Raw genomic sequence first — 27,321 nt, forward strand, 5'->3', positions numbered from 1 at the left:
CAGCTCACGTCGCTCTGCGGCCCAGCGGCGCTGCAGCTCCTGGGAGCAGAGCCGCTCGACCTCCAGCTGGGCCCGCAGCGCCTCCAGCTCCATGTGCTCAGGTGGGCAGGCCTCTTGTTGCTCTGCAGCCTGAACACCCACCTCTGCTGCAGCCTGATGGCAGGCCGGCCTTTGCTGGGTGCACGGCCCAACGGCTGCAGCCCTGGGCCCGGTGCAGAAGGTGGGCGGCTGCCCCTCGCCGTGCTCCAGGATGTAATGCAGGAAGCGTCTCCTCTGCTCCTGCAGTTCACGCTCCAGGCGCAGGACGTGGGCGGCCTGCTCTTTACTTGACTTTCTGCAGAGCTTCCGCTGGACTTCCTGCTGCAATTGGTGGGCCTCGCTGCTGCAGTTGACACTCGGCAGCACCTTCGCCAGCTGCCGCAGCAGATCCTGTGCCTGGCGGACAGTGTTGTTGCGCGGCTGCTGGAGCCGCTGCTGCATCTGACAGAGCTGGGCTGCCTTCGCCTGCAGCAGTTGGCGGATCTCCGCATGCCGCTGCCTGCGGCTCTGCTCCTGCAGGCGCTGACGCTTTGACGCCTGCTGCCGCTCCCAGGTGGAGCGCAGTCGGTCGGCCAGGAGCTGCCGCTCCCGCTGTGCCGCCTCCTGCAGCTCACGTCGCTCTGCGGCCCAGCGGCGCTGCAGCTCCTGGGAGCGGAGCCGCTCGCCCTCCAGCTGGGCCCACTGCGCCTCCAGCCCCCGCCCGCGCTCCTCCCGCTGCGCAGGGCAGGCGGGGGGCTGTGCTGGGCCCCGGCGGGGATTGGGCCGGCTGCTCTTCTTTGCCTGGCCCCGTCCCGCGTTGCCCCGCAGCATGGTCACGGGGATGTGAGGAGACCCTCGGCCTCCAAACGCTGTGGCCAAAGGCCACCGACGGTCACTCCTAGCTGGGGTCTGCAAGGACAGCTGCCCCTGACCCCGTAGCGCCCACTGCCTCTCGTCCCTGTCGCCAGACAGTGCAGACAGTGAATGCCGTGGGGCTGCGCCAGCGGCCTTTTATACCGCGGGCCTGCCTGGCACATAATGGCGGGCGGGGCAGCGGCCTGCAGCTATTGGCCGGTGCGGCCTTCTGGCCCAGCTCATAGTGGAGGGCGTGGCTGCGGCCTGCAGCTATTGGCCGGTGCGGCCTTCCGGCCCAGCTCATAATGGAGGGCAGGGCAGTGGCCCTCTGCACTGTGGGGCATGGCGGCCGCGTGGCCCCAGCTCAACATGGAGGCTGGGGCACAGTGGCTGTAAGCTGCGCTGGGGGGTAGAGACGTCACGGGGTTGGGCAGAACTGCCCTCCACAGCGCTGGGCCGTAGGACGACCTGCAGCGGTGCTGTGGTACATGGACTTGTCTGGCACTGGAGAAGAGAAGCAGTAGGCCACCCAGCTCATTGTGATTTCCATTTAGATTCCAATAAAGGAAATATCTCACCATCCCTACGAGCTAGTTAAGTTTAAGGAAGCTGCTTGCGGGTTCTCCTCCCCGCTGAAACACGCGGCCACCTCCACAAAGCTCACAGGCTCCTGCAAGCAAAGTGCTCCTTGCTGGGAACAGCCAAGGCCCAGGGATGCAGCTCGGAGAGGAGAGAAACTCCAATTCCAGCAGCTTCCCTGTGACCAGCACACAGATGCTGGCTGAGGGCATCTCGCTGTCTCCCTGCACTCCCATCTCTTGCCCCTTGCCTTCTCCCGGCTGCTTCCCCAGGCCCCCACCTGAGGTGGAAGTGCTATGGCCATTTGCTGCTCTCCTGCAGGCTGCATCAATCACGGGTGAAAGGCAGCAGCTGAACTGGAGCCTGCAGGGACAAGAGAAACGGCAGGGGAGCTGTGAGGGAATGCAGCAGCCCCTGTCCATGACAACTGCTATAACTGAGAAGCAAGAGGTCATTAGGGGCTATAACACAAAGATGGGTGGAAAGGTGCTATCTGCAAAATGCCAGGTTGGGAAGTTACGTACGAAGCTTCTTTTTGGCTGCCCCTCTGCCTTACAAAGGATAGTACGAAGGACAAGCAGCTCATTGCAAAGATTCCTCCTTGTAGCAGTCCTGAACTTTTCTTCTGCCTATTGCCTCTTGGAATGTCCCCCGGGACCATGGTGCTGAGCACGACTCTTCCTTATTTGAAACGCAGGCAGTTCAAAGAATTGTAGAATGGCCTTGGCTGAAAAGGACCGTGATGATCATCTAGTGTCAACCCCCTGCTATGTGCAGGGTCGCCTACCAGCGGACCAGGCTGCTCAGAGCCGCAACCAGCCTGGCCTTGAATGCCTCCAGGGATGGGGCATCCACAATCTCCTTGGGCAACATGCTCCAGTCTGTCACCACCCTCTGTATGAAAAACATCCTCCTAACATCACGCCTAAGCCTCCCCTGTCTCAGTCTGACACCATTCCCCCTTGTCCTCTCACTATCTCCCTGCATCAACAGCCGTTCCCCCTCCTGTTTATACGCTCCCTTCAAGTACTGGACGGCTGCACCTCATGGTCTCCCCGGTGCCTTCTCTTTTCCAAGCCAAACAAGCCCAGTTCCCTCAACCTTTCCTCATAGGAGAGCTGCTCCAGCCCTCTGATCATCTCAGTGCCCTCCTCTGGACCTGCTTGAAGATCTCTCACCAACCATTAGATCAGGCTGCCCAGGACCCCATCCAGCCTGGCCTTGAATGCCTTCAGAGATGAGGTTTCCACAGCTTCTCTGTGGAACCAGTGCTGGCCAACTTGCTCTAGCTGTCATGTTCAGCCCATGTTTAAAATGGTCGTATGATGTTTGCAGCAAAGCAGACATAGAAGGGAAGAAGCTTGCTTTATGATGACAGTTTTGGTGATTTGATGTACTTGAATTTAAAAACAGGCCTCAAAAGATCTGCATGTAGAATCTATCCATGAATATTATGTGCGCCGCGTATTGTTTTACCATGGATTTGTGTGTTTCCACATAAATATAGATGTTTAAACTATGTGGCTACTTCGTACTTTTTAGCAAGACAATATGGCATTATTAAGCTCTCTTTCAGGCTTATGAAAAGTTTAACTGCAAAAAAATTAAAAATATTGGTGTGCTAAAATTTATTTTTTACTGCTTTTTTTTTTTTTTTTGCAAATCACTTCTTTATAGCATGCCTATTTTATGACCCAGGGACAAACATAATACGAAAAATAGTGTCATGAAAGTTTTATGCTGTTCCCTTCAGCTATTTTCCTCCTTGCCAAACACAGTGTATAATTTTGAAAGAGTGAATTCTTTTCTCCTTTGCATGAGTGATTCAAAAAAATTTCACGAGAGTTTTTCTGTTATGCTCATAATTTTGATATGTTAGAAGAGCCTCTATAATAGCCCTAGCTCCTTCAGTCTGACTCTCCCTAAATGTGAGAGTGTGAGGAAATAATGAAGTAGCAAGAGCTGGTTTCCTGCAGAAATGTTCATTTGCTGTCCTGTAATACACTTTGGCTGGTAGATTTGGATTGACTGCTGACACTGATTTAACAGGAAGTAGAGAATCCTACAGATAATCTTAAGCATGCATTTTACTTTTGACACAGAATTATAATCTAAAAATGGTGGCTTCTGCCATCCTCACTTGTTCTGCTTTGCTTTGTGTTAAGGGGATTTCAATTATTTCACTTAAGGCATGAGAACACTCTTCAGTTAACATATTTCCCATCTCTGTCTAGTTGCAAGCTTGGGCTTTGCTTTTTCAGAAATCAAATAATTCTCTTGCGTTGCTGTGAAGTATGTGTTATAGCAAGGTTTTATTTTTATGAAGGTTTAACGGAGGTTGATAACTAAGTACTGGATATACATATTTTTAACTGTATTTGGTATTTAAAAGACCTTTGTTTGCAAAAGGGAAAAGGAAATATTTGCAATCTTGCTAGGATGTGCAGTACAATTATTCTAATGCACAGAAATAGAGTGTTTAATAAGATCTGCAGTCAAGTAGCAGCTTGAAAGAATTTAGGAAGTTGCTCTTATGTCACACCACTGAGTTCTGGGACCTCAGACTCTGAAGGCATAAAAACTGCTGTTCAAAGTGCTTCATTGCTCATGACTTGTTTTAAAAACTGGTTCAGATCGTGAAAGGACATAATTGCTAGTGCATATTTTATGACTTCCTATGAGGTGTTTCCCAGATTTACTTTACATATTTACATTAGTTACTGTGGGACTAAAGCATAAGAAGTTAAAAGATTTTGAGGGTGAAAGGACCTTGAACCTTTTAAACATAGCTAATGCTATTAATGGAGGCATCATCAGCACTCTTTTTAGAAGCCTCTGACATGTGAAACAGTGAAAATGTGGATTGCTGCAGGGGAGTTTCTTGAACAGCAAGAGAGAGGGGGATTACAGTTCCTAAAGTGAACAGCTGGGGACCCTGGAAGGAGTGCAGAAAGCATTACAGATGTTACAAGGAAACCCTCAGAAATCTGGGAGGCTCATCAGTGTGAGGGTATGTATGTAGGGTATATTTGATTGCAGCCATGCTTTTGAGTGAATTCTTGCATTCTTCAATCTGCAATTAAACCAAATCACCAATATAGTTGGTACTTAAAAGATAGGCAAACCTTGATGTCATCGCAAAACAGTTTAGCACACTGCTTTGGAAAGGCAGGTTTGGGGAACTGGAATGTGAAGATACTGAGAAGCCTGGAAAAATGAGAGCAATGTTTGGGTGCCCCAAATAGAATGAATGTTTAATTTTAGATAATCTGACTTGGGAGCAGTAAACTGTGCAATTTCTGATAGGTACACAAGTGATAGTTTTATGCCTGGCATCATGAAAATTGACCTCTTTCACGCTTGGTTTAGTACATTAGGGGTGGTAGTTCTGCAGTCAGATATTGCTGATGAAAAGATATGGATCATGCTCTTAAGAAAAATGGGAGCAAACATTTCTGCAGCCTTGATAAGGAAGAGTAATGTTATTAGAAATGTTTGGGCAAGGAGCAGAGGTCATTGTGCCTATAAAAAAAAATGTAAACACGCTCTTCAATATTTAACTCCCATCTTGAATAGTTTTGAAGGGCTGTTGTGAACATTCATGACTGTATGTGTGGGGGGAAAATGGTTCCTGACATCTGTTCTGAATGTGTTTATCTGTAATTTTAATTCACGCTCATTTGCCTTGTCATCTGTGTTGGCCTGAAATTAGCTTAGATGATCTGAACTATTTAAGATTTTCTGTGCTTCTGTCAAATCCTTTCCAATTGCTTGCTTGCTCACATGTGATGATTCTATTTTAAGGCTTTTCTTGTACTTAGAGAGGCGTTGACTGTCTAGATAAGACTTGGCTGAATATTTGGAAATCTCAGTAATTCAGTTATTTTCACCTGGGCAATAGCAATGTGTGCCCTCTGCTAGCTGCCATCTGTGGCTGGTTGGCATTCAGAATACATTGGGTAGTTTTTCCATTTGTGTAGGTATGATGAAGGAACACCATAGATCATTTCATGGTCGAGAACTAATAAATATTAGATGTTTGTGGTTTTTTGCATTCTGGTTGCTTGAGGGTGAGTGGTTGCTCCCATCAATAGATTGACATTTTAGTCAGTGCTCAAGGCCCTCTCTTCTTAGGAGTATAAGCACAGCACTAGCCAGTCAGCAGCCCTAGGCATGTTCCAGCCTGCTGAATGAATGAATTTAAGTGTTTACCTGAATTAGTCATTGAATTGGACCTAAAGGTGTGAACGACACAGGTAGCTTATTTTTTTTGCAGGGTGGTCCAAATACAAACTGGTCTTTATTCCCCAGAAAAGCAGGATAAACACTCGGACCCAATATGAACTGCCAAGAATAGATAGCATTTATTCCTATTTCACCTTCAAAACCCCAGCTGGGGAGAATGCAGACCAAGGTCTAAGAAGTACAACACCACATCCTGGGTATGAGCCTGTCAGTGCTCTTGAAATGCTAGGTGTGTGTCCTTACTGTGGGGGAAAAAACACTTGCAGGAGCCTCTGATTGAATAGAATGTGTGCTGTGACAGTGAGCCCTTACAATTCTATACTGTCATGCACATTTTTCTGCAGGTTAACCTTAAATGACGTTTGTTTTGTAAAAGCTTGAAAGCATACAGCACTGTGCGTGCTCTTAGAAGAACAGGTTTGCTGCTTTTTGCTTATGGATGTGTTGAACAAATCTTTTGAAATGCTGTGGGAAGTGGAGCTTGAGACACTCGGTTAACATTTTTAAAAGGCAGGAAATGGTGTTTCATGGGTAATAATAACAACATTCATAATAACAAATGCTAAAGGCAATCTAGAAAAGTAGTAGGTTCTATTATCATATATTTCTAATGAGAGGAGAATAGTGGAAAGTTTCTTAGAGCCTATCAGTTGTTTTTGATGCAGAAAATGGTATAAGGACTATTGTAATGAAAACATGCTGAGAAAAATGAAATCATTTTTTGAAGGTTTGGATGAGAAGGAAGGAGGTGTATCTTTTTATCATGGTTTATCGTTGTCTAAAGTTGGTTATTTATGCCTCTCAAGTCCCGGCACAGTAGTAGTAATCTACGCTAAATTGAAATGTGGTATTTTATAGTAACTAATGCAGTGCACTGATATGTTATGTGGGCTTTTAGTTGCAGAGTCTACTACTAGTAATTAAGCATGTTAATGCTGTGTGCTAGTTCAAAAAATAATTATTCTGAAGGAGCAGAAAACAGCCTGGAATGTCATGGTGTCAGGGAAACAGTGGAAAAAAAAATATTAAAAAAAAAACCAACCAAACAACAAACACCTTGTCTCTTGGGTAATATCTAGAATATTAACAGAATAGAAATCTTGCTTAGAGATGATAAATTGGATGCTGAATGCAGGAGTTTTGGGTTCCAGTGCTCAGTTTCAATTATAAAGGCAAAAAAAGACAAAAACTCTGGTAGCATAAATGGCTAAAGAATATAACTGCCCCTTAATTTTTACATTTCATTTTATTTTTCGATGCAAGTTAAATATATAAAGTGCATAGATTCTGTAGAAGATTAATGAATTGCCATGGTTTCCTCCTCTGAAGTTGTCTTTTTTTCCTTACTAAAGCTATCCAGGCAACTGAATGCTTGGAGAAAAAAAAAAAAAAAAAGACTTGAGTACAAATTGATGGAGGAATTCAAAAAGCCTGTGTACCAAAATTGATTATAGAGTGAATTTCTAACGTATAACATGCTGAAGCTTTCAAGAAATTAATATGGTCAATGTAAATTTTAAACCTGAAATAAGCATGTTTTAATCCCTATTTGCATTTCCTTGTATTTCAGGCCATAACTTCTGTGCAGAAGGATACAGATGTGGTGAAAATTCAGAGTGTAAAAACTGGAACACAAAGGCTACATGTGAATGCAAGAATGGTTATCTCTCTGTCCAGGGGGACTCCACGTATTGTGAAGGTAAAGAAAATATTAAACAACCTGCCCCCTTAACAACGTGCTCAGAAAAATAGTATTAAACAAGTGGGGGAAGAATTAATTCCATTGCAAAGTTGAATTTCAAGATAGTGAGATCACTTCTCAAAGGGGGCCCTTTTTGAATGCATGAAGTTGAGATAATCAAAAAAAGGAGGAATTGGTGCTGGACTATTCAGATTGTCTATTGTTCTCCTTCATTGGTGTGTTCTTGTATTGGCATGCTAAGGTCATGCTGTCATGACAACTTCCAAAATACCTTTTTTCAAGTGCTGTAACCTAAAATGTTTTCTAGAGAGTAACATCTGTGTAAGATGTATTAAACTTAGGCAGTGTACATTATGCTGGCAATCATGAGTAGGGTTAGTGTGAAGGGATATGGAGACTTCAACACAGAAATGGTGATCTGCTGTACTTCCTGGTGTGTTTCTGTGGACCAGGTATTTGTTTGAAGCAGTCCTCCTATGATACAGAAGATGCTGTTTCTGTAGCTGAAGGGCTGTAGCTGAGGTACTTCAGTTGATGTTCCATCACAGGAAAAGATGCAATATTCTCTTTTTTTTCTCTGCGTTTTCTGTGCTTGCTGTTATTTTTAATAATGATCTACATATTAGAAAATGGATTGATGAATCAACATACAGCACATTTCTTCTTGTCTTTGCCTTAGAAGGCTTTTTTTAATGCTCTTGTATATTAATCTGCAGTATTTAATCTTTTGGCTAATATAGGAAGTTTCAGAACTACTTTGTAAAAAAAAAAATAAAAATACTACTACTAATAATAAAAATTCTCCTAGGTTTTTCATCTAGTGGTACTAGTGATGGAATGGACTTTTTTTGACAAGCTTTTAAAGTGCACGAAAAATTGGAAGTCAAGGTGAAAGGATAAAAGAGGTGTGCATGGACTGGGTTTAAATAATCTCACGTTGATTAAAAAAAAAAAAAGCTTAAGTGAATAGGATTGCTTTCAGCAGTTCATAAAGATATTTGGTAACTTGTTTTTACAAATCTTGTGGTATTTAGTCAGTTCTCTGCAGACAGAAGTTTGCACGCTCCTGTGTATGCACTTTCAGTGCCTGTGAAAACAATTTGTATACGTTTCTTTTAGAAGACAGGCAGCCTATTTGTCATTTTTCTTTCCTACAAAAAGAGAAAAGTAAGAGAACTGCTGTATAAGGGCACTACAAAGTCTGTGCAAAAAGCAAAAGACAGTTTCAAGGCTCCTTGTCAGCCACAATGCAGAATTGAGTACTTGTTCTTTTTCTCCTTTTTAATTACAAGCAATATCCAGTGTTCTTATTTATCTAGTAGCAGATTGTCTATTTTCCTTTTTTCTCTACGACAAAAGTTGAAAAACCTCGAGTCAAGTAACTCTGGGGTTGACAGTACATTAGTGGTGGGGTAAAAAATGAGCTTTGGGAAGAAATTAGCTTGAATTTGTATATGTGTGGCCTGTGTTGCAGTGAATTTTGGAAGGGCAAATCATATCCCTGACTTCTTGTATGTATGAATAAAGCATGGCAGAACTGAATAAATCCAGCTTTCTTTGCTATCTGAGACAGTGATAGAGGAAAGAGGATTTCTAGGTATTACAAAATTGTAAATTTGGTAGATGGAGAATGGTTCTTAGAAGACGAATACCTTTTTCTTCTTGTTATCAACAAGAGTAGCCACAGAGTGACAAATTGGTAGCCAAGAGATAACTTCTTCCAGCCCTGCAAAGGATTTCATTTCATTCCTTAGAACACTTTTCTGCAAAATTGCTTTGTATGCTCCTCTAATTTCATTTATCTCATCTGTGCTTAATCTGCTAGGTAGAATAATTTCATAGGTAGCTTTATAATATTCTCGAAGACATGGTAAAGCTGTTATTTGAATCAGTGAGATCACAGACATGCATCTGAAGGTGGAATCTCTTAGTGTTGGTACAGAGGAGTAGAGAATTTCTGTGTGTATTGTGTAAGAACTGAATGAACGAAACACCTGAACAAGAAGTAAAACCCAGGGAAGATATCTTTTGTAATTCTGGTTTTGCCTTTGGTATTCTTCTGCCCTTAAAATTAAAAGATGACATTACGGTTTCCTTTGAGACTGTGAGATTAAAGTAGTTTGTACTTAAGATGCATGCCTATAAGTGGCACTTAAGCTCCAGAACATTCTGAACTCGAAATTTTCCAAATTTCTTGTTTCTGCCATTGTACTTAGAACACTTGTGTGCGAATTCTAATGCATGGTGTTATTTTATGGTTATTCCTTCTTACTCTTACATTTAATTCTGGTGTATTGTTGACCTTTATGGCACCATTTTGATCTTGCAAGATCTCTGACAAGTTGCATTTCAGTTAGCTTTGCTTTATTTATTTGGAAAATAAATTACAAAAATAACCCTGAGAAGCTCTTACAGTCCATTTCCAGACATCAGCTCTTTGTGTCAGAATGCACAGGTGAATGGTTATTCACTATTAGGGATAAAGTATTTTTAAGGAAGATTGTTTCTGAAAATGAGTGCACAAAGCTTGTAGAGAATGAAAGCAGAAAGCAGAGATCTGCTTTTGTAGAATACAGACATATTCAAATACACAAGTTTTTTTCTTGGTCCACTTGCATGCGTTGTATATGTGAGACAAATCACTTGCCATTTGCAGAGCAATATATACAAATATGTCTATTAGCCAGTTTGGCTGAGCTTTAACTTCAGATGAGATACTTAGGTGCAAGTGTTAAACCAGTGTTCCTTTACTTCAGTCACGTGGATAAATTCTGGTAACTGCACAGATGACCAGAGTCTCTGGTGACTGATATGACACGTGCAGCTATGACTTCTTAGCACACCATTTAAATCTGTCATGTTGATTCTTCCAACATGATACGTGGTGTACAGGAGATAAGCAAATATACTTTACTACTTAAAAGCTAGAATGCTTCACGGTTTAGGACTACTTCACAAACACCAACAGGACTCTCCTGAAAGAGCAGAGAGAGGGGAAAGCATTGGCAAATGAAGAGTCTGGAAGCTCAGAGACAAAATGAGAAAAATAAAGCCAAATCAGTTAAAATCCACGCTTGTCACTGGCACGACTATCCTCGCCTTCTAGATGCTAGGAAACAAAGAGCCATGTCTTCTGAGAAGAACTTGGTGAGATTCTGCTGTTGTTTCCCAATAAAGAGCAAAAGCAAAAATCGCTTTTTTCTCCCTCCCTATTTCAGTTCTGTGTTCTTCACTACTATCTAGCTTGAAATTCTGACAACCCTTTTCTGCCTGTGAAGTTATGCTGGTACAAAAGGGATTATTACCTAATTGTGGCTGGATTCTGATTCATTGTGGGGGCTGCTTAAATCTTAAGTGGAATAAATCTCCCCGTTAGGATAAATGCATGTCTATTCTTGCTGACAAGAGTGCATCAAACAAAATTAGTATTAATATCCTTTGCTCCATGCAGAGCTATTCATGCCCCCAGGAGGCATCTAGTATGAGTGATACTGTAGCCACAAGATGTCTTGTCATGCTACAAAGAGGTATTTTTTCCTTTCTAGTTCACTAATGTCACCCCAGAACATTCTTGTCGTAATGGATATAATGTAGAAAAGGATTCATGGACTAAAGTGAGCCTATAAGACTAATATTCTCAGTATTATGTTGGTAGCTTTTTTTTATTTCCCTGTATGCTGGAGCAGGATGACATGCTGTCTAGGATATCTTCCAGTTTGTGGTGATGAGTATAAACAGGCTGTGTGAATTTTAGTTGATCTTCTAGGAGCAGCTGACAAAGTAAAGCTATTATATAAGAACATGAAGAAAACTTCTGTGTCAGAAGCAGCATTTTTAGGTGGTGATTAGGACAGAAATCTTGAATGAGGCTGGTTTGCCCTTAAAAGGCCAAAAATTCTAAGGCCACATGTACTGTTGAGAATGCCTGATACTACTTTCCACCCCTCCTTCCCCCCTTCTTTACTGGTTAAGTTGCCAGTGATAGGAGATCTGTGAGGAATGTTCTTCTGTGAGATTAATTCAGCAGCATTGTTAGTTTCTTTATATGCTCTCTTAAGGTCACCACACTGATGTTACTTCAGCATGAAGAGTTAGCGAGCTAAATGCCTTAATGTTGGTGAGAACTGTTCTGTTTTTTGTCCTGATGGCGTGCTCAAGGATCCCTTATGATGTTCATTCAAAGGGAACTTCAGACTTAGTCACTTCCTTCCTTCCTCTGTCCGAAACATTTTATCTTAATTTGTCATTACGAAATTATTGCACATTATTGCTCCTTTCAAAAATGTCAGATAAGCTGTGAAATATTAACTGAAGATTAAGTACTTGGCAGAAAACCTGTTCAGTTTGTATTTACAGTGATCTTATTAGACTAACAGGTTCTGGGGAGATGACATAGAGGTGAATAATTTTGATAATCTTCATCAAGAAAATCTTAATTAGTTTACTTAAATGAGTGGCAACAAAACTTCCTGCAAGTGTCACTTGACTGATACAGTTTCTACTTTTCTTATCAGTGTCTTCCCCAATCCAATCTGGCTGATATGTTCTAACAATTATTGGCAGAATGATGCAGTGTTATTTTTCTTATAAATTGTTTCTCCTTTTATAGTAAGCTAAATAGTACTGTTATACCTGTACTTCAGTGTAGCGATTAAGCACAACTAGAGAAATAGGCTGTACGCAGACTTTTTTGGTGTGAGTTCAAGTTAATCCACAATATGCCATCTCCTACAGAATATTTTCAAAATCAGTAAGTAGGAAACAATTTATATGCATATAAAAAAAAATTATCATGCACTTAACATGTAATTGATCTTTTGTTATTCTTAATTTGAGTAGTCCATTGTGACTCACTGCGCACAGTAGAAATTCCAAAGTACTGATCCTTCACTCCTGTCTTTTTCCTTCTTCTAAATAAGCAGACCTAAATTACAGGATTAATGAGAAATTTCAACATCCTCCTTCACACTTGTTGGTTTAACTCAGCTTCATATTAGCTTGAACTCAGCTTCACATTAACTATTTGACTTTTGATTTTCAGCAATGCATTACGGTTGGACAAGAGGAATGGTTTGACTTAAAACATCTTTTGACTTAGAAAATCTTTCTAATTATGGCCTGGAATTATTGGCCTAGAAAACTGCATTTGTGTAGTCTATTTCATGAAGCAATCTAAATGTCCTGAGGTTGGTTAGTTGACATTTTCCTGTAAGGTTGGGTTAGCAAACTGTCACTTGTTTGGATATACTTTCTATAATCAGCAATAGCAGTTCTTTATTTATGGTTATTCTTATCTATGTTAATGTTAGCAATTGCAGTGTTAATAGCAGTGCCCATTACGTACTGCTGGGGCTTTGAGTTGACAGAGGATGAACTGGGGTCGTCAGCTCCTTGCTCTTCTCATTTCAGGTCATAGTAACAAAACTCCCAGTTTTGTCTGAAGTTCATTCAGCTCAAGATATGAAAAGTTGAAATAATTTACTATTTTGTAATATAATTTCTGTTACAATTATATAAAATAAATCTTTCTGGGATTGTGGCTTGTGAAGTCAAAAAGATGGAAACTGGCAGCAAATTTGAGAGTTGTACTTGAGAAACCCAAAACTGGGTGGTATGAAGCATTCTCTTTGGGCTTTAAGTGGTTGATATAGGTCAGGTGTTTGGGGTTTTTATAGCACAGCCAGAACAAAAGCTGCTCCATGGTATTAACAGGCAGAGAGTCTTCCCCAGCAGAGGTAAAATTACTGTAAAGTCTGTGTCTAATGTCTACCATAGCATTGAGAAAGGCTGTATTTCAATTTTATGGCTAAGCATAAAGCTTTGGAGTCAGTAGACCCTCAAAAACACGAGTGAATGTCTGCATTTAATTTGCTGTTCTAGATTTACATCTGTGAATGAGAGCAGAAAGTATTCCTGGGGCTTCTAAATCTTTCAGAATTTGTCACATGAAGTAAGACAATCCCAATCACAAAATATATCCAGTAAAGACTAGATCAGTCTGCTCTTAGTTGCACTAACTCCCTTGCAAATCATGCTTTTCAAGGGAACATGACCTCTTTTAAGACGGTGAAAGTCAACACGGCAAAAAATGACTGGTATTGACTAATGAAGTGTGGCTGTTCCTAGAGTTTGTAACAACCTAAATTGAAGATGACCTTTCTTATTTTGTACTGCAGTCTCATCAAAATGAGTCTTATGTTTTTGCAGAATTAATTCGTCCTGTAAAATGTAGAACATGTTGTCGTAATACCATTATTCTCATCAGTGTTGCCTTTAAATTCATATCTAGGTACAACCCTGTTAAGATTGAAGTCAATATCAGAGATGTATGAAAACCTTGAGGAGAAAACTGACTACTCATTTGCCCATGAGCATGGAACCGAGCATGCAGCATGGACAGACCAGGTGAACTGTCTGCCTGATCTACCGTACCACCATGCAGTGGCTTTCTGCAGCTGCTTCTCCCTTGCCAGGCATACAGTCATCTTTCTGCCACAGCCTGATGCTGCACGTGATGCCATGGTAGCTATGGGCAGTTGGTGTGATTAGGATTGGGGACATTACCACATGAATTATCTAAGCTTTTAATCTGGTAATGCAGGAGATCTCATTCTTAGGTCTGTAGAACAATATTGTGTTATCTTACTGCCCCATGGGAAACAAGAATATTGATTGACTTAGGTACATAGTACTATTGTGGTATCGACTTAAGACAATAAGCTTTGGTCCTCAGGATTCTGATGCTAATTTTCAAACCACATTGAGTTTTCCTGTTGTGTGCGTCCCAGACACACAGTGCCCCTTTTCCTTTTTGTTTCTTTTCATTTAAGCTTGATGATGTCAGAAATAATTGTGAAATTCTTTCCAGAAAGACAAATATATTGAAAAATTCCACTCCGGAGATGCTGATGTTCATACAGCTTTGGTTGGAAAACACCTATTTTCTGAAAGCAGTGCAGAAAGCAAAGCAAAACATAGAGGAAAAAGGCATGCTTTTTCTTTTTTTAACCCATCCTCACAGAAATTAGGAAAAAATAGCCTTATGATATTATTAGTTTTGTTCCAGAAGACCAAACGCACAGCAGACTTTTAATGAAAAAAGGAAAGAAAACCCTGTTGCTATACTGCCAGAAAGAAGAAAATATTGAACCATGCAATGTGACTTCTGTTATTGTTCTTAAGATGAGAGAATTCAATGAAAGTTACCTCTTACATTTAATCCTTTGATCGTTTACATCTTATCTATAGACGGCAACTTAGTGTACAGAACTCTTCCCAAGCAGTTTAAACAGACTGAGAAGTAAACCCAGTCTTGCATGTGTCCTTTCAGGTACAAGGCAACTGGCAATCCTTAGTTGATGTGTTTCTTGCTGTATGAAGTAAATTAATTTACTGTGCAATTCTCCTCCTTTGACACTGACTGTAGAATTTCCATTGCAGCTGTCTTAATTTCACTACGTTGTTGATTGGCAGGTGTCATTAACGTTATGTAGTAACACAGCTTCCGTGTGGCAGTGATATATGACTGTGGTTTTAGATGGTTTCCATTGGCTTGACTTCTGGATCAACTTTTGATGATTATCCTTTTGTTTGTTGTATACTCAACAAAAAAAGCAACCTTCCTCACAAGGTGTTACTTCTTCCTGCAGTCGATGTTCACTAAATGTCTTAGTAAACTTATGTTCTGCACTGCATAGATGTACATATATGCTTAACTGTATGCCTTGGATACTTAGCAAAATTAACTAATGTTAAGAAAATGGGACAGCTGTTGGTAGGAAAGAATTGCATTTGTTGCAAATGCACTGAAATTCTGTGTTGAAATGTTAACAGAGGAAAGTGGGAGGAGGATGTAGAAGTGTTGTAGGCCAGTTCATCATATCTGCTGCAGAGACTCACTCAGTGGCAGTTCTTCAACCAGAATTAAGTCCTCACGTGGAAATGTAAAACAATAAAAATCCAACAGTAAAAATGCATTCCCGTTTCATAAACATACAACTTGATACCATTAAAAATATATATATTATTTATCTTTAAGTTCGTAATTTCTTTAAAAGTTGCCTATTAACCTACTTTACAAGACTTTGCTTACTTGGCAGTGCCAGCTTCAAATTTCCATGCATGTATGTTTGTCAGTGAAAGTCCCTTCTTTTGTCAGCATAACCCAAATAATGCATTTGTTCTTTGTTTGTGGGCTTTAATGAACGAGACTGCAGTTTCCTTGTACTATGACTTGCTAGTGGAGGAGACAGAATTAAAAACAAAACAGACTTCCTTCCTGAAAGTAATTACCTAGATGGAAAGATGGGGATAGCATGCTTGCTAGTGGATGAAAGTTTTCAAATAGATTTTTTTTTTATATTAAGCAGATTCTGAAGCTTGTTGGAAATGCTCTATGTGACTCTAGATGGATTATTTATGTTATCAGAACTGTTTTTATACTTAAAAGTAAATTAGTTTAAATTCATATTCCAACTACCAATCTCTGGAAACAGTATAAATGAAATTACTTGCCATCCTCTGGAGTAACTTCAATTCTTTTGGTGTAATGTCATGCTGAGATTTATATGAAAATGAATTTTAACTTCTAATAAGGTAACCATATGCTTTAGAGTTGTTGTAATAAAGTGTCATAAATAATTATGGTTCCAAAGGAATTCAACCTTGCAACTGTCAGTTCTTCTGTTAGCAACTTGCATTTGAATGCGTTACAATCATTGCTATTAAAGGAAATCTCACTCCAGCAGAATTGCAATGAAAAGCCTATTCTGAGGCTGTTTGTCTGTATGGAGGGGCATGGGGGTGCCATCTCCACTTCAACAAATGCTTTTAGGTGTTAGAGGTGCATTCTCCTGATTTATATTGAACATAATTGAATGCCTTTCACGTAAAAGTTGGCTTTTTACTTTTGTCATTTGCCAAGAATAGGCAGATCATTTCTAATACAGAAGGAAACAATAGTGTTTTATTCACAATCTGTCTTTAAGCAGTTCACGTCTTTCTACTCTGTAGTTTGATTTACTCCTGCCATGTGACAACTCCAGATCTTTTTGTGTTCCAGGACTCCAGATTTGGGCACAGGGAAGCGTTTCTGTATTCTTAGGTTTGTGGATGGAGGGTGGTTAGTAGTAGAGGGCAAAGTGCATTATATCATCAACTGCCATTTCACAGCCTTTATTTCTTTACAAGTTTACTCTTTTAAAGAAAAAAGAGTAATTTATTTATAAGAGGCCTAATTTATAAATGAGTTAAACAAAAGCCTGTTAATGTTGACCATTATTTGTAAGAGCTCATTGGTAGGAGGAAAAAAAATACAGCTATGACCCTTATAGCAAATTGTTCCCATTACATGTTTTGGCTCTGAAAAAAGGACTGAAATTCATGCCAGAAATTGTGATGTTTTAAGTCAGTCTTCCTCACTGTGAGCAAAAGGAGTTCCTGCTGCTCTTTATCCATTAAGACTTGGACTTGGTATTGCCAGTGTTCTTTCTTCAAATTGTTATAGTTCCGCTCCTTACCTCATGCAAACTGTGATATTGCCTTTTACTGATGTCAGCAGAAAAATTTGAAGAATTTTACTGAAGCAATGGCAATTTGTTACCAGGGAAGTGTTTGCATTAAACAACTGGAGCGAAGCAAGGATAGAAGTCTGAATGGCTTTTCTGACAATTACTGGGAGCTTGCTTGTGGCTGAGCTGGACTATAAAATGCTGAGAAGTATGTGTTTATAATAAACTGTTTTTGTTTGAATTTGAATGGAAATTGCCAATACTTTTATCCAAATCACTGAAAATGGCGTGTCCAGCTTTTAAAATTTAAAGTGAGGTGCTGCAGTCTTGTCTTTTTTTTATAAATCTGAATTGTAATTGGAATCATTCAGAAGTGACAGATGTATCTGTGACACGTGTGTGTGTTTGTGTCTGCGTGTATGAAAAAGTGTCTGTATTGCAGCACAAAAGATTTTGGGTACTCAGGAAGTGACTGTCAACTTTCTCATGAACCCATGAATGATGTGAGGATTGCTTTGATGTGTGTTTTAGGTAATTCTGAGGGCTAGTAAGGCAAATTTGAGTCACAGAGGTTCTGACTTCCATTGATTTTCTGTGTTGTATAGAGCCCACTGATGTGTTTTACTTTCAAATTTTGTTCGCAGACTTTATTTGAGGTCCTAGATTTGTTAAAAGGTTGTGTCAGGCAACAGTCGCTTAGATGCTGTGATTTAATGTGGTTCCAAGGCCAAACCTTTTCATCTGAAGGTCTGTCAGTTTTAGGGAGAAATTCCTATCAGATCCTGTCCTTCCTCTCTCAAAGTACTGTTGCTTTTGTTTCCTTCTCAGACAGTAAGAAATCATGTTATCTTGAAGCCACATTCCCTTGATAGTAACAAAAAGCATTAATGATTAAAGTTGATCTAAAATCTTATGGGTTGCGTACTAAATCAGCTGTCTGAATTCTCTCCTGAATGTGGGATTGTCAGAAAATTTTAGTCTCTACTGTGATAAACAGAGTGAGCTAAAAAGGGCTGGATACCTTGTACAGATGCTTTCCCTGTGCTGTGTACTGTATGAGCATTTGAGAGAAGCTGTGGGATTAAGTACTGCAGCCAAGTCCAGCTACTTTCAATAGCCCAAAACAGCAAGGGTGATACATTTTGAGAACATGAATTTATGTTCTAGCAAATGAAAATGTCAATCAACACAAGATAAGGTTACTACGGCTGTCCTTTTCTTTCGTTATGATACGTGCTCTGTGAAGGACATCATTACTGCGGAGTTTATCACTAATGGTTTTTCACTATCTGGAAGGTCATTTCTTTTTAAAAACTAGTGGATGTTCAAATTCAAGTTGACAAGAAAATTCAATGATGAAAGCACAAACACATGCCAGTAACAGGCCAGTACATCTATGTTAGGTGACTGGACAAGCATGATTTGGGAGATTATTCCTGGAATGTATTCTGGCTGTGGCTGGGTAGCTGCTGTAATTTGGAGTGATTGTACCTAGGGGTTACAGGGACTCCACTTAATCAAATGTCTGAAGTTAGCTCTGCTTTTAGAAGGATACTGGACCAGACGACCTTCTGAGGTCCCTTCCAACCTCTTTTGTGTGTGTGCATTTCTTCTCTTATCCTATACTGTATTTTGCATCAGGAGCACTGGAGGGACATTAGATACTGTTAATTTTCTATGACTGCCCTTTGGAGAAGTGGGAAGTACAGAGGGGGCAACTCTTTTGCACAGGTGGAAGATCTGAAGTGAAAAAAAAATCTGATTTAAGTGCTGATACTTGTAAGACTTTTTTTCAGCTACTTGATGCTCCAGCTGTCTTTCCACTGCTCTTAAACAATGGCTTTGAGGGTATGGATGTCCAAATAACAGACAGGGAGAGGATGGCTTTTGGAGAGCTAGAAACCCTATAGTGCCCAGGGTCTGTAGTATAGGTAACAGGTATAGCAGCTTTGCTGCATCCAGAGAAGGATATCTACCAGGTGTTGTGTGTAGACCAGTTGTGGAATTAAAATTAAGGGCTTTGCTATGAGGTAAAGATGGTTTCAAAAGCAAGCAAACAAATACCGATAAACCACAAACCACCTCCTTCTCCCCACAACTTTTAACTACTAGTAAATTTTAACCTTCAGTCAAAAAATTTGAAGTAGAAAAATTGTTCTGCTTCATGTCAAAATACTTATTTTCTTTTATGTTTACCAGGAAATGTGTTTTGCCCTTTGTAATAGCTCAACTGAGGGCCCTTCTAGTAAATATCTGCTGTCTTTTTCTTTGTGTGAATTTATATTGTTTCCAGTAGATGGAAAAGCAAAATCTGTTCTAAAAAATGCAAGTCGAAATCCGTGACAAATATTGGTTTATACTGACACATTTTTCCCATAAAATCTAGCTAGTGACTTACTGATATGACTCGGGGAATTAGAAACTAATGTGCATATAAAAATAAGGCAAAAAAGGTAAGCAATTATTGGAAGGACCTCTTCTCTGCTATATAGTTAAATGCCTATTTCCTTTTTGGAATTTCAGCAGGCACAATTTGCACAATTCCTTACTGACATTTCTCCTTCTGGTTTTTATTCAGATAAATTTGGGATTGAGTTTTACACTGATAGGTCCAGAAAGAGTGTCTATTTAAGGGCAAACTGTCCTGATTTTATTAAGAGGCATTGAGGCTTCGACATAATCCAGATGTAGTTGGCTTACATTGGTGCAATTTTAATACATCTGGTTCTGAGGAGAAACAGCTGTAAGGACAGCTCCAAGTTGAGACATATATTTGTATCACATATTTGTATTAAGTGGTGTTTTCAAGTAATAAGTTCTCTGCTTTTCCAGTGTAATTGATTTGTGGAAATATGCAATTTTAATGAAGAAAAAATCCAACATGTTATTGTATTATTGTATTGTATTGAGAAGCTGTATTGGAGCTGAAACTAAGAATGAGATTGGCTTGTCCAATTGCAATGTCCTGCTAAGAAAAGGAAGGTAGAATTTTTCAAGTATAAAGGATCTGCCCGTTTCCTAGTGTATCTCTGTGCAGGTTTTTCTGTTTTGGTTTGCTGTCCGGAAGCTCTGATAATGGTGTAACGACCTTCCATGGTCTTGCTGGGGTGTTGTGGGGCTTATTGGATAAAGGTGATTGATAAGGAACAGCATGACAATACAAGAAAATAGCCTGAAGCAGGTGTAGAAGAGTAAGCATACTGTTTATACAATAAAAAATGTTTAAATATTCATTTTTATTTATTTAACGCTACTGACAGCTGAGGAAAGGTATTCAATAAAATATTCATGTGCAGATTTAATTTCTTGAAAGATAATTTCTCTTTCTACCAGAAACCTTACAGAATAAGAAGTCAATTTGATTTTGCTTTTTAGATGTATTTGAAAAATCTATTTTTGAAGGTACCTGCATCTATTTAATAATCATCTTCTTTGAACTTGGGGAAGAAAAGGATCTAACAAGAGATATTGATTCAGGTAATTGAATTGAGCACAGAAGTGTGTGCAGCGTCTATGGAAACTGGCATCAATATAAGTTATCTCCTATTGAATTGATGACTTTTATGATTTTTTTGCAGTACTCAGAAATTTTTCCAGTAAGACACACTGCCATTTTTTTTTTCATTTAGTATACCTATTCTTCGCATCTGAAGGGTAAATTTGAATTTTACCCTTTGGTTGTTTTAGAAACCTCTACCCTTACTGCTCTTCTAAGTTTTCTTTCTAGTCTTAATTTTGTCCTTCATTTTCTAGATTAGACATCATCACTTTCCTTCTTGCTATTTCTGATTAATTGCACTTTTTTGTTTTGCTTTATTCTCTTGAAGATTGGCTTTTTCATACGTCGTCCTGAAATCTCTCACTGAAGCTGTATGGATTGCATGTCAGTTGTCCTTGTAGAGATTACTGTGCTTCAATAGTAGAAACTGGATTTTCTTACAGGCTTAAGAAAGTGCTTGAAAATGATTAGGGTGAAATCGGCTATATTAAATGTATGTTAGGTTTACATATTCTCAGTGCTAATTCTTTTTTTCTTGCTTGGATTCCTTTAAATATGTTATTGTTTTGCTTAATGTGCTCTAAAACAAGCAGATGCCTTTACCCTGAAATGCAAACTCCTTTCTATCTCTCATTTTCCTTAGGATTGTTTACCTGTCATTTTCATTTTCATTTATTTGTTAGCCTAACTCTTATGACTGGTATTTTTCCCTCAAGCTTTCACTAGAGAATGCATTTGTACATATCAGTAGCTTTACATGAATGCAAAGGAATGTCTTCAGATGTGAATGTGAGTTGGTGTTAGCTCAGAGACATTAATTACATTTTGGAAAAACAGAGATCTAATCTGTAATGAGGTTACGCTGAGAAATTATCATGCTCTTAGCGTGTGTAAAGCAGGCAATTTCCCAAGGCAGCTCATGTCTGTAAGGGCAGTTGGAGCACATGCTTGCTCATTGCTTTGCATGCATGGAACTGAAGACACAGGGCTTAGGTTAGCTGGATTCTTGCTTCTGCTGACCAAGAGAGGTTGTGAAGTCAGACCTATCACTGCCGTGGGCTGGTCAAGAAGTAGCTGTTGCTTTTCCTGCCTTTTCTGTTTCCTCAGGAACAGCATTGTCTGTTCCTTGCTGCCTTGCATTCCAGACTCCACTCTTAAGGTAGGAAAGCTCCATTTTTTGCAAAGTTGATTCAGTTCTTCAGTTCTTGCTTCTAGTTTCCATTTCTTTTTAAAACATCTCAAGACTGCACTGCATCATTTGAGCAATAGGAATCCCACAGCAGCCTGAAGTTGTTACTAATGTATTCCCATTACCAGGAGTAGGAGTGGTTGTGAATCTTTCTCTCCATGAAGTTCTTCTTTGCCAGTCGAATATGGACTGAAAAAAAGAATTGCACACTTGAATGGTAGTTGAACAGGCAAAATAGAAAACTGTGCAAGTGTATTAGGAAGATGAAGATCATTGCTAGATAGATAATTAGTACCTGGGTAACTGACATTTAGGCTGATTCAGACTCTTAAAACAGTGGCCTTAGAGAGGCCAAATTCATGCACGTGAATTATTTTGTCTGTTTAAAAACTTTTTCCAGAACTATAATAAAAAGTTTCCTCCATTTACTTGGGCACAACTGACATGAACTTTTGAAGGTCAGGCCTTCTGCTCTGTTCTGCAGCTTGCTTTTAACCCACTACCCCTTAGGTGACTTTATTTGCTTCCAGTCTAGCTAGCTGAATCAATGCTGTCGTGAAAAGGTCAGCAGTAATCTGAAATGCAGTTGGTTTGTGGAAGAATGTAAAGCACAATTTCTAGTCTTTCCTCTAGCTACGAGGATCAATTCAGAACCTGGCACCACAATTGCATGATTTTCATATAGTGATTTTTCTTTATCAACAGTAATATTAAATTTGGGTAAAAAAAAAATGACATGCCTTTTTGCCTCCTAGGGCAGCTGTTGTTAAAGCCAAGGCTGCAGTGCACCAAAAGGGCTTTTAATAATTAGCACCTTGCTGGTTTTGTTTTACTGTCAGTGCTGTGCTTCCTAACAGCTGGTGAAACATTGGATTGCATAAAGATGGGCAAGTTCTGTCAGTATAGGAAGCAACATACTCTGTGCCAGTCAGCTCGAACTTCTGTGTTGCGTGTGTGCAACTTGCCCCCACCTGATTGCCAACTGATTCTGGCAGCTGTTTCTCAGTTAGTGTTGACATTATTGGATGTTCATTAATGTGCAACAGATGATGAATGTGGAGACAGACTGAACATTCTCTCTCATTAAATACTGGGAAACAAATGAATTTCTGTTTCAGGTAAGTAGAATTATTTTTTGTTTAGTTAACACAAATAACTGAAGCTCAGTTACATCTATTTTGCAATTCTCATAGATCTTGAAATGAACTAATGAGGACGATGAAAAAGAGAACTGTGTCTTGGAGTACATGGGAATCTAATCAGTGTGTATTCCCGTGAGCTATATCTGTTTTGTGCTAGGTTGCCATTGATTTTAACATTTCGGTGTTAGCCATAATCCCCTTTGAATATAAATAATTCCCTGGTAGTTTCTCCTGTATTTGAATTAATTCTAAAGTGATTGACTTGAGAACTCTTTATTGGGCATTTTAAAATAAATCTCTGACTACTATGAAATCAGTGAGTATGTTGGACAGTTGGACAACTTTCTCAGTTGATGCTGAGAAAGCCTTAGACAGCTATAAAGTGTCCAAGTTGGATGCTGAAAGAAAAGCAGAAATCTTGAGGGAAAACCAATACATTTGCAGTAAACTATGTATTTTATTAGTTAGTATGTTGGTTACAGTTCTTAATTCCCTGAAGATATAAAGGAGGCTGAGGTGGCATCCAGTTGAGTCTGAGGCTGGAGGTGTGGGTATATACCCTTCTAATTTAAGAGTGCGAGGCGCTTCAGCTCTCTCTTGTCTTAGAACTGGAATTAGTTGAAAAATGTTTTTGAATCTGTAACCTGTTTGGTGCCATTCCTTTGACTTCAGTCTTAAAAAATATTATTATTTAATTGAAGATGTGATACTGAAATTGTTCTGTTGAGACAGGAAAAGCAGGCATCCAACAACTAACCTAAGTTGCTGGTGGTGTTATTGCTTGCAACATATAGCAGTGGGCAATATTTTGACCTGTAGATAGAAGGACTTTATAATCTGTTAAACAGTTTGGAGCTACAGGGGATAAAATGAGTTAGGGATGATTTAACTGAAGCAGCATTAGATGCTATTCTTTGATATTCTTGATTAGGGGTGAGTTTAAAAACCTGGGGGGGAAATGTGTTCTACCATGTCAGTTTTATGTCTTATCATAGGAATTTGGTTTATGTAGTAGAGTGTATCAGATGAATGCTTTGCTATATCAAGAAAAAAATCCTTGCTGCTTTGAAAAATTGAGGATATATTTCTGTTTGAGTTGGTTTAACCAACAATAGAACTGAACTGATGTGTAATGCTTAGCTGAATTCTTGGAATAATGCGATGTTTTGGTAATCCTATTGACAAGAAACAGCCTGGGTATGTGTACGAATCTGCATATTATTAACCTGGATTGATGTGCTTGTGATGTGTTGCTAAGGTGTTCTGGAAGGGTGGGTGAGTTGCTCTCTATGTTAAGGAGGGGATAAACTGCAGGGAGCTCTCTGAGAAATGATCAGGAGCAGGTTGAGAGCCTGTGGGTTAAAATTGGATATGGAACCAATAAAGGACAGCTGGTGGTTGGGGTCTACTATAGGCCATCTGATCAAGAGGAGCCTGTTGATGAGTCCTTCCTGCATCAACTACAGGAAGTTTCATGCTCATAGGCACTCATGCTGATGGGGGATTAACCACCAGATATCCTCTGGCAAGACAACGTGGCAAGCTGTAAGCAATCCAGGAGACTTACAGAGTCAATTGACAATAACTTCCTGGTTTGAGTAGTGGAGAGACTGACCAGAGATAGAGCATTGCTGGACCTGATGTTCATTGATGCGGAGGAGATTGTTAAAGATGTAAAGATCAGAAGCAGACTGGGCTGCAGCAACTGTGCCCTGGTTGAATTTGTGATCTTGAGAAACACGGGCTTGGCAAAGAGAGGAGTCAGGACCCTCAAATTCAAGGGGTTGAACTTCACGCTGTTTAAGGAATTGTTGAACAAGATCTCATGGGAAGAAGTCCTTAGAGACAAAGGAGCAGAACAGAGCAGTGTACTCTGTGAGGATGCTTTTCTGAGAGGACAAGAGCTCTCCATCCTTCAGAATAAGAATGCAGGCGGGGGAGATAGGAAACTGGCATGGCTTGGCAAGCACCTGCTGGTCAAATTATGGGAAAAGAAGGGCAAGCACAGTCAGTAGAAGCAAGGGCGTGTCAGGGATGCTGTCCAGACTTGCAAAGATGGGATTAGGAAAGCTAGGGCACAGATGGAACTGAACTCATTGAGATATGTTTAAAAAAGAAATAACAAAAAAAGGAAAGGATTCTACAGGTACATAGGTGGGAAGAGGCAGGCCAAAAAGAGCGTTCCTCCTCTGCTAAACGAGAAAGGAGAACTGGCTACAACAAATTTGGAGAAGGCTGTGCTGCTCAATGACTTCGTTGTCTCAGTATTCACTGGAAGCCAGAATTCTCACAATCTGCCTGATCAATCTGGTGGCCTTCTTTGATGGACTGATGGCATCGGTGGACAAAGAGAAGGCAACTGATGTTGTCTGGACTTGTGCAAGGCCTTTGTCATGGTTCCTCACCACATCCTTATCTCCAAATGGGAGAGAGATGGATTTTTGAAGGCTAGACTATTCGGTGGGTAAGGAATTGATTGGAAGGTTGCAGCCATAGGGTTGTGCTCAATGGCTCTATTTCCAGGTGGAGGCTGGTCATGAGTGGTGTTCTCCAGGGGTCTGTCTTGAGTCTGCTGTACTCTTTAATGCCTTTATTGGTGACGTAGATGATGGGATTGAGTGCATCCTCAGAGTTTTCTTCTGACACCAAGCTGAGTGGTGCAGTTTATACAGCAGAAGGAGGGGATGCCATCCAGAGGGACCTTGATAAACTCGAAGGTGGGCCCTTGTGAACCTAATGAGGTTCAGCAAAGTAAAGTGCAAGGTTTTGCACTTGGGTTGGGTGATCCCAGGTGTGTACAATCTGGGAGTAACCTTGAGGGTAGCCCTGTTGAGAAGGATTTAGGGGTCATTGTTGATTACAAACTGAACGTGAGCCAGAAGTGTGCAGCTACAGCCTGGAAGGCCAATGGTATTCTGGACTCTGTCAGAAGAAGGGTGGCCGGCAGGAGGGGAGGGGGAGTGATTGTCCCCCTCTGTTCTGCCCTCGTGAAGCCCCATCTGGAGCTCTGCATCCAGATCTGGGGTCCCCAACACAGGAAAGATGTGGAGCTTTTGGAAGGGGTCTAGAGGAGGGACACCAGGATGATCAGGGGTCTGGAGCACCTCTCCCATGCAGATAGGCTGAAGGAACTGGACTTTTTCAGCCTGGGAAAGTACAGCTGTGGGAAGACCTTGCTGTGGCCTTCCAGTACTTAAAGGGAAGACATACACATGAGGAAAATCAACTTTTTGCATGGGTACTTAGTGCTAGAACCAAGGGGGAATGATTTTAAACTGAAGGGAGAATTAGATTGGATGTCTTAGGGAAGATTTTTACTGAGAGAGTGGTGAGGTGTTGGAACAGGTTGCCCAGAGAGACTGTGTTACTCCATCCCTGGAGGTGTTTAATGCCAGGTTGTATGAGGCCCTAGGCAATCTGATTTAGTACTTGATCTAGCAGCTGGCAGCCCTGCCTGTGGTGAGGAGATTGGAACTCACTGGTCCTTGAGGTCCCTTCCAAATCAAGTGATTGTATGATTCTACAAAGTGTTTAAGTGGAAGTGGGAGGCAAATGGATGAGGCCAGGCTCTTCTCTGTGGAGTGTTGCAATAGGACAAGGAGTAATGGTCTAAAACTTAAATATAGAGAGTTCCATTCAAACATGCAGAAGAACTTGTTTACAGTATGGGTGTTGGAGCACAGGAACAGGTTGCCCAGAGAGGCTGTGGAGCCTCCTTCCCATCCAGATGCCTGCCTACCTATTGTAGGGTACCTGCTTTAGCAGGGGTGTTGGACTCGATAATGCCTTGAGGTTCCTTCCAACCCCTGCACTTCACTGATACTCTTACACCATACAATGCCACTGTAGTCATTGGGTGGCTAGGGGGTACCATTCTAGTCTTAGGGTCTTCTCTTACTCATGATGATATAAATCAGTGAGTGCATATGTATATATATATATCACATAAAATGGGAAGATCTAAAGACATATTTTAATTCTACAATATCTAGCACTTCTGTTTTGGGACCAAGCTTTCACTGTGCTGGGTGTTATTCGTAGGAATGGTTAAAATGCAATCTCTTTTTCAGTAGGATTTATGACTCAAATGTAAGACAAGAGACTATTTTAGGTGGGAGGAAAAGAAAAATGTGGGAATGTGGTTTGAAACTGAAATCCTGGAATAGCTTCCTTTTTCTGCTTGTGTAAAATTCCGATTTTTAAGGGAGTAGGTTTTACTTTAAAATCTGTTTTTGTGAACTTAGCATAATTCTGTTGATATGGACTAGTTGTGATGATAAAAGGAAGGCAAGGATGTCTTTCTCTGAAAAGCAGAAAGTTGCACTAAATTCTTCTGTGTAAGTTAAGAATCTCTTCAGCACGCTTTGCCCACAAGAGAAGGAGTCCTGGATGCCTAGGTTTAGGTAAGATCTCAGCAAGGGTTTCCTCTCTGCCCTGCTTTAAAGAGTTGATGGTTGTTTGAAGGGTGCAGTGGCTCCCTTCCAGGAGCCACCCAGGGAGAGTCTGTAGTATTTGTCAGGGTTTTTAGACATTGTGGAAAAGGATGATTCCAGGAAGGTTTTGAAGGGAGTGACATGGTATGT

General features: G+C 40.5%; 1 protein-coding gene across 1 annotated transcript in view; it reads left to right on the forward strand.

Annotated features, from left to right (window-relative positions):
• NELL1 (neural EGFL like 1) overlaps nucleotides 1–27,321 on the forward strand; it is a 286,566-nt gene that overhangs the window by 85,925 nt on the left and 173,320 nt on the right. The window contains exon 12 of the mRNA XM_042882675.1: nucleotides 7,268–7,396. Within this exon, the coding sequence (XP_042738609.1) occupies nucleotides 7,268–7,396 (129 nt within the window). The remainder of the gene's footprint in view (nucleotides 1–7,267; nucleotides 7,397–27,321) is intronic.

The sequence above is a fragment of the Lagopus leucura genome, unplaced genomic scaffold (genome assembly GCF_019238085.1).
Source record: "Lagopus leucura isolate 7727_CA_CO unplaced genomic scaffold, USGS_WTPT01 Super-Scaffold_100035, whole genome shotgun sequence".
Classification (NCBI taxonomy): Eukaryota; Metazoa; Chordata; class Aves; order Galliformes; family Phasianidae; genus Lagopus; species Lagopus leucura.